We start from the raw sequence: 8,636 nt of genomic DNA on the forward strand, positions 1-8,636 counted from the left end.
AAAGGAGAGAGCACAGAGGAGTGCTATCAGAGAGGAGAGACCACAGAGGAGTGCTATCAAACAGGAGAGAGGACAGAGGAGTGCTCTCAGAGAGGAGAGAGCACAGAGGAGTCCTATCAGACAAGAGAGAGCACATAGGAGTCCTATCAGACAGGAGAGAGCACAGAGGAGTGCTATCAGACAGGAGAGAGCACAGAGGAGTACTATCAGACAGGAGAGAGCACAGAGGAGTGCTATCAGACAGGAGAGAGCACAGAGGAGTTCTATCAGACAGGAGAGAGCACAGAGGAGTGCTATCAGACAGGAGAGAGCACAGAGGGCAGCTATAAGACAGGAGAGCACAGAGGAGTGCTATCAGACAGGAGAGAGCACAGAGGAGTCCTATCAGACAGGAGAGGGCACAGCGGACAGAAGAGGACACAGAGGAGTGCTATCAGACAAGAGAGAGGACAGAGGAGTGCTATCAGACAGGAGAGAGGACAGAGGAGTGCTATCAGACAGGAGAGAGCACAGAGGAGTGCTATCAGACAGGAGAGAGCACAGAGGAGTCCTATCAGACAAGAGAGAGGACAGAGGAGTTCTATCAGACAAGAGAGAGGACAGAGGTGTGCTATCAGACAAGAGAGAGGACAGAGGAGTGCTATCAGACAGGAGAGAGCACAGAGGAGTCCTATCAGACAGGAGAGAGCACAGAGGAGTGCTATCAGACAGGAGAGAGCACAGAGGGGAGCTATCAGACAGGAGAGCACAGAGGAGTGCTATCAGACAGGAGAGCACAGAGGAGTGCTATCAGACAGGAGAGAGCACAGAGGAGTCCTATCTGACAGGAGAGGGCACAGAAGAGGACACAGAGGAGTGCTATCAGACAAGAGAGAGGACAGAGGAGTGCTATCAGACAGGAGAGAGGACAGAGGAGTGCTATCAGACAGGAGAGAGCACAGAGGAGTCCTATCAGACAGGAGAGAGCACAGAGGAGTCCTATCAGACAGGAAGAGCACAGAGGAGTCCTATCAGACAGGAGAGAGCACAGAGGAGTGCTAGCCCACCCTCACTTGTACTTTGTCCATGTCTGTGCTTCAGCTTGGACAAAGCCATGATTTCTATTAAAAGGAAATAAATATTTTCTTATGAAATATATTAGAAAAGTTAATGTTTTGCCAAGATGTCAAGATGTACAATATATAAAAAGTTTATGAATCTGACGGTGCCCATTTAACCTGTTTTTTTTCTGCTTCTGGGAAAGCTGAGTGATTACCAATATGCCCAGTAACAATCTTCCCTAGGAGTTTCCATCTCTTGCTCCCGTTGACTGAATCGTTAGGCAGGTAGGTCGCCTTATCATCAAGGACCCAGCTTTCCAAGAAACAGAACTAAGACTAAGATATGGTTAACTGACTATTCTGTTAACCACATGGACACTTTTTCATACTGTAAATAAAAATATAGGGTATGACTGTGGTATATGATGCAGCCATTAGACTCGCAGTATCGATCATTTGCTGGGTTCTGTTGGTGTCTCTTTTAATTTTTAGAATCAAATAAGTCACCCAGAATATAAAAAAAACTCCAACTACTGCCATGATGCTTATGGCCGCTCTGATCTGTGTCGTGGCACTTGGAGTCTTAGCTAGCAACCGTACTTTACTGTCTAAGGACTTAAGAAGTTCAGGAAGCTTATCCTTGTTATTTCCTTCAATGCACTGGTCCTGATAGCAGGTATAGCTAGTAGAGTAGGTATCACCTGGCTTATATGTTTTGCCATCTATGCACGTAATACCAGTTTCTGCCACAAGGACTAAAGGAGTAGCTTTGAGGTCACAGAGTTCTGTCGTCTGGGCACTTTCCTTAGAATTGCAAGGATTGTAAATCATACTTGCAGGTAGATGTTTATTTTCCTCATCACCTATTGAGCCTCCTTCCAAAGTTAAGACTTGCTTGATAAGGTCTCCCTTTTCAACATTCTTGATATTGTCTTTAACTGGATCTTCAGAGGTTGTCAAGATGAATTGTGCTGATACAAACTCAAGTCCACTAGAAACTGAAGATATGTAGGACACAAACTCACTTCCTGCTTGCCCTCCGCTATCCCGACACTTGGCTTTTCCACAATTCGGCACCGATGACGTCATAGTTCTTTTAGTCTTTAGACATTTCAGGGCTGAAACTTGTTTCCTATTGCGCATCAAAAATATGATTATTCTAACATTAATGAAAAACATACCAAGGACAGGAAGAGCGTTGGCCAGAACCATATATAGGATCTCATAAACATGTTTCTGCGACCTGGATGGAAAGACATCCTGACATCCAAAAATACTTTGGTTGAGTTTTGGCTGGTCCTTCTCCTCATTATTCTTCATCATATTTACACTACAAAAAAACAAGAATGGCATGCTAAAGGCTATAGATATCAACCAGCCGAGAGAAACAAATATCCTCAATTTTCGAAGCTCCACTGACCGGAGAACATTGGAGTTTATGGGTCTGTTTCCAACCAACTTCTGAAACCAGAAGACACTCATGGAAAATGTGGTGAGGATACTGTTGGTGATCAACATGCTGGCTGTGAACCAGAATATTTTGCAGTACAAGTCTCCAAGGAACCATGTTCCATATATTTCCACCAAGATTCCAGGAATGTCCACCATGCAGTTGGTAAGGAGATTTGAAATAGCAAGGTTGAGGAGAAGAATCTTGTATGGTTCAATCCTTTGATTTACTTTCGGTATTGTGAAGAAAAATAATAAGAAATTTCCCAGGATGCCAAACAAGCAAAGCAATATTCTGACGGAAATCAAGGTAAGCGTAGACACGTCTGTGTTCATTGCGATGTTATTTGACATGTAGAAATCCTTCAAGTATATAATCTGAGTGCTCTCCTAACAAGATATCTACTGAGATCTCCTCCAATTATAACATGTATTCCTACTTGTTGCTACATATAAATATAATCCATCTGTACATCCGACTGATAATCCATCCAGAGGATACTACGTAGGTGATTAGGAGAGCTCGCTGACACCTATGCACATGGAAGCCGCCACCAGAAGTGCTAACAAGCCTCTTAATAAGGACGTGTGGTGAAGAGGTTATCCAAATGGGTCACTATCTTAAATGGAATTTTTGCAACAGAGTAATCACCATAAAAAGTTAATAACGTTCTACAACTTTCAAACTTAAACTTTTTGTTTAAAGGGGTTATCCAGGAATAGAATAACATAGCTACTTTCTTTCCAAAACATTTCCACATCTGTCTCCAGGTTGTGTGTGGTTCTGCAGCTCAGTTCCATTGAAGTAAATGAAGCCAAGTTGTAAAACCACACACAACCTGGAGACAAATGTGGAGCTGTTTTTGAAAGAAATTAGCTTTTTTTCTCCTATTCCTTGATAACCCCTGTAAAGTTATCAACGGATGAGAACTTGTTTACATTTAGATGCATTAAATCTGCACATAACTATTCCTGCTCGCAGCTGAGAAGTAAATACAATTGTATCCAGTCTAGACAATGCTCTGTGAGCTAAACATCCTGGACCCCAGACTGATACATTGTACATAGCTAGTCCTGCTCGCAGCTGAGAAGTAAATACAATTGTATCCAGTCTAGACAATGCTCTTTGAGCTCAACATCCTGGACTCCAGACTGATACATTGTACATAGCTAGTCCTGCTCTCAGCTGAGAAGTGGAGACAATTGTATCCAGTCTAGACAATGCTCTGTGTGCTAAACATCCTGGACTCCAGACTGATACATTGTACATAGCTAGTCCTGCTCTCAGCTGAGAAGTGGAGACAATTGTATCCAGTCTAGACAATGCTCTGTGTGCTAAACATCCTGGACTCCAGACTGATACATTGTACATAGCTAGTCCTGCTCTCAGCTGAGAAGTAAATACAATTGTACCCAGTCTAGACAATGCTCTGTGAGCTAAACATCCTGGACTCCAGACTGATACATTGTACATAGCTAGTCCTGCTCTCAGCTGAGAAGTAAATACAATTGTACCCAGTCTAGACAATGCTCTGTGAGGTAAACTTTTTATATCATGTAGATAATAATATATGTATATTTGTAATGGGACCTGTTGGCGTCCATTGTGCAATGGATTGTCTGGGTCAGTTCTTTTGCATCTGTGACAGGGCTTTGAATGCAGATGTGAGTTTAGCCTTACACTTCTCATAGTATGTACAGTATATTGTCTTACTTTAGCACTTCATATATTTTATTAGTGAAGCTTGTGTTTAATTTCCCCTCTTCTTGGATTTGCACATCTCATTACATTGGGTTATGTGTATGTACTAGCTGCACTGCACTTTCCAGACTACTTTATACCACCATCTAAAAGTAGCCATACAGCTATGACTAAGCATTGGTTTGAATAACAGCTATCTCTTCCAATCCCTCCATACACTTGAAGGTTTAGCACGGCTGAATGTTCAGGTAACATAGTAACATAGTTTATAAGGTTGAAAAAAGACCAGAGTCCATCAAGTTCAACCTATACCCCTAATAAGTCCCTACTGAGTTGATCCAGAGGAAGGCAAAAAACCTTCATACTAGAGGTAAAAATTCCTTCCTTACTCCAAATAGGGCATCAGAATAAATCCCTGTCCCTATAAATCTAGCATACATAACCAGCGATGTTATTATTCACCAAGAATGCATCCAGACCCCTTTTATATTCTTTTACAGAGTTCACCATGACCACCTCCTCTGGCAGAGAGTTCCACAGTCTCACTGCTCTTACAGTAAAGAACCCCCTTCTGTGCTGGTGTAGAAACCTTCTTTCCTGAAGACATAGAGGATGCCCCCTTGTTATAGATACAGTCCTGGGTATAAATAGATCATGGGAGAGATCTCTGTACTGTCCCCTGATATATTTATACATAGTTATTAGGTCACCCCTAAGCCTTCTTTTTTTCTAAACTAAATATCCCTAATTCTGATAATATTTCTGGGTACTGTAGTCCTCCCATACCCCGTATTACCCTGGCTGCCCGTCTTTGATCCCTCTCCAGCTCCACTATATCTTTCTTGTACACTGGTGCCCAGTACTGTACACAGTATTCTATGTGTGGTCTGACCAGTACTGTACACAGTATTCTATGTGTGGTCTGACTAGTGATTTGTACAGCGGTAGAATTATTTCCTTGTCATGGGCTTCTATACCCCTATTGATGCACCCCATGGTTTTATTTGCCTTGGCAGCAGATGCCCGACACTGGTCTCTACAGCTAAATTTACTATTAACTAAGAATCCTAAGTCCTTTTTCACGTCAGTAGTCCCAAGTGTGCTCCCATTTAATATATAATCCCAGCCCGGATTTTTCCTCCCCATGTGCATAACCTTACATTTATCAGTGTTGAACCTCATCTGACACTTCCCAGCCCAAACTTCCAACCTATCGAGATCCATTTGTAACAGTGCACTGCCCTCTATTGTGTTATCCACTATAAACAGTGCACTGTCCTCTATAGTGTTTACTGCTTTACAGAGTTTAGTATCATCTGCAAAGATTGCTACTTTACTATTCAACCCCTCTACAAGGTAATTAATAATTATATTAAATAGGACAGGACCCAAGACTGACCCCTGTGGTACCCCACTAGTAACAGTCACCCAATCACAATAAGTACCATTAAAGGGGTTGTGCGCTGCCCTGCCTTTCGGAGCTCCGCACGCAGCGTCCGGAAGTTCATTACTCCGAACGATGTGTGCGGGCTTCCGTGTTCGCGGCCGCCGGGCGTGACGTCACGCTAGCCCCCTCTACCAAAGTCTATGGGTAGGGGGCGTGACAGCGGTCACGCCCCCTTCCCATAGACTTTCGTTGAGGGGGCGGGCGTGACGTCATGCCCGGCGGCCGCGAATGCGGAAGCCCGCACACAGCGTTCGGAGTAATGAACTTCCGGATGCTGCGTGCGGAGCTCCGAAAGGCAGGGCAGCGTACAACCCCTTTAATAACCACCCTCTGTTTCCTATCACTGAGCCAGTTACTTACCCACTTGCACACATTCTCCCCAGCCCAATCCTTCTTATTTTATGCACCAACCTTTTATGTGGAACCGTATCAAATGCTTTGGAAAAATCCAGATATACAACATCCAGCGATTGCCCCTGGTCCAGTCTGGAGCTCACCTCCTCATAAAAGCTGATCAGGTTAGTTTGACAGGACCGACCCCTCATAAAGCCATGCTGATATGGAGTCATACATTTATTTTTATCAAGATATTCCAAAATAGCATCTCTTAGAAAACCCTCAAACAATTTACATACAACGGAGATTAAACTAACAGTGCTATATTTCACCTTTTGACCCCTTTTCAAATATTGGCACCACATTTGCCATGCGCCAGTCCTGGGGAACAGTCCCTGTCACTATAGAGTCCCTGAATATTAAAAATAGGGATCTGTCTATTACATTACTTAATTATTTTAGAACACGGGGGTGAATGCCATCTGGACCTGGTGATTTGTCTATTTAGATTTTTTGTAGGCAGCACTGTACTTCTTAATGGGTTAGACAGGTGACCTGTACTTCTTCTTGGGTTAGACAAGTGACCTGTACTGGGGAGTTTACCTTATCACACTGTATTTCACCTGGCATTTCATTTTCCTCTGAATACAGTGGAGAAGAATTTGTTTAATATATTTGCTTTTTTCCTGATCCCCCGTTTATAATTTCTTCCTCATCATTTTTTAAAGGGCCAACACTTTCATTTTTGACCTTTTTGCTAAAGAACATATTGGGGTTAGTTTTACTCTCTTTGGCAATGAGTGTTTCTATTTTTGCAGCTTTTATCATTTATTTACATATTTCACATTTTTCTCTATAAGTTTTTAATGCTTCTTCACTGCCGTCCTGTTTTAGTAGTTTAAATGCTTTATTTTTGTCATTTATTGCCCCCTTAACATTTTTATTCATCCATATTGGTTTTCTTTAATTTCTGACCCCTTTTATTCCTATAAGGTATATACATCTTACTGTGAGAATTTAAGATATTTTTGAAAGTCTCCCATTTAGTGTCATTATTATTCTTTTTGAGGACATTATCCCATTTTATATTGTTAAGGGCTTCACTGAGTTGATCGAACTTTGCCTTCCTAAAGTTCATTGTTTTTGTGGCACCTCGAGAGATTCCCTTATTGAAGAACAATTTATAATGTATTATGATCATTATTTCCTAGGTGTCCTTCAACTTGCACATTAGTTACTCTGTCAGGTACGTTGGTTAATATTAAGTCAAGTAGGGAGCCCCCTCTGGTCGGGCTCTGCACCATTTGGGACAGATAATTGTCTTTAGCTATAGTCAGAAACCTGTTTCCCTTATAAGATTCACAGGTCTCAGTCTCCCACTTTATATCAGGATAGTTAAAGTCCCCCATTATTATCACATCATTTTGATTTGCTGCCTTGTTTATTTGCCTCAATAATTGATCTTCTGGCTCTTCCATTATGTTTGGTGGCTTATAGTAAACCCCTATCAGATTTTTTTTTTAATCTCCATATATTTCTACCCATAGTGACTCCACATTAATGTTTCCCTTCAATATATCGTCCCGCAGTGTAGCCTTCAGACTGGACTTTACATAAAGACAAACTCCTCCCCCATCCGTTCCTGAATAGACTATAACCCTATATGTTGACTGCCCAGTCACAGCTATCGTCCAACCAAGTCTCTTTTATACCCACTATGTTATAATACTCCTGTGTGACGTTGGCACCCCATGTTAGCAAAAGATGAATATAAATACACCATTCGTTTGTGCTGATTTGTGCTTACATTTTAACCCCTTAAGGACGCAGGGGTTTCCGTTTTTACATTTTCATTTTTTCCTCATCACCTTCTAAAAATCATAACGCTTAAAATTTTGCACCTAAAATTCCATATTATGGCTTATTTTTTGCGCCACCAATTCTACTTTGCAGTGACATTAGTCATTTTACCTAAATATGCACGGCGAAGCGGAAAAAAAAAATTAATTGTGCGACAAAATTGAAGAAAAAATGCCATTTTGTAATTTTTGGGGAGAAACTTCCGTTTCTATGCAGTGCATTTTTCGGTAAAAATTACACCTTATCTTTATTCTGTAGGTCCATACGATTAAAACAATACCCTACTTACAGTGGGGATCAAAAGTTTGGGCACCCCAGGTAAAAATTTGTATTAATGTGCATAAAGAAGCCAAGGAAAGATGGAAAAAACTCCAAAAGGCATCAAATTACAGATTAGACATTTGTATAATATGTTAACAAAAGTTAGATTTTATTTCCATCATTTACACTTTCAAAATAACAGAAAACAAAAAATGGCATCTGCAAAAGTTTGTGCACCCTGCAGAGTTAATATCTTGTACTGCCCCCTTTGGCAAATATCACAGCTTGTAAACGCTTTTTGTAGCTAGCCAATAGTCTTTCAATTCTTGTTTGAGGTATCTTTGCCCATTCTTACTTACAAAAGTCTTCCAGTTCTTTGAGATTTCTGGGCTGTCTTTCACGCACTGCTCTTTTAAGGTCTATCCATAGATTTTCAATTATGTTGAGGTCAGGAGATTGTGAAGGCCATGGCAAAACCTTCAGTTTACACCTCTTGATGTAATCCCCCGTGGATTTCGAGGTGTGTTTAGGATCATTATGG

General features: G+C 41.4%; 1 protein-coding gene across 1 annotated transcript; it reads right to left on the reverse strand.

The window, feature by feature from the left end:
* Positions 1–1,403: 1,403 nt before the first annotated feature.
* On the reverse strand, positions 1,404–2,825 carry LOC130276316 (D(2)-like dopamine receptor). Its single transcript, XM_056525538.1, has one exon. The coding sequence runs from the start codon at positions 2,823–2,825 to the stop codon at positions 1,404–1,406; it is 1,422 nt and encodes a 473-aa protein (XP_056381513.1).
* Between the last annotated feature and the right edge of the window lie 5,811 nt (positions 2,826–8,636).

Source organism: Hyla sarda, chromosome 1 (genome assembly GCF_029499605.1).
Source record: "Hyla sarda isolate aHylSar1 chromosome 1, aHylSar1.hap1, whole genome shotgun sequence".
In the NCBI taxonomy this organism is placed as follows: Eukaryota; Metazoa; Chordata; class Amphibia; order Anura; family Hylidae; genus Hyla; species Hyla sarda.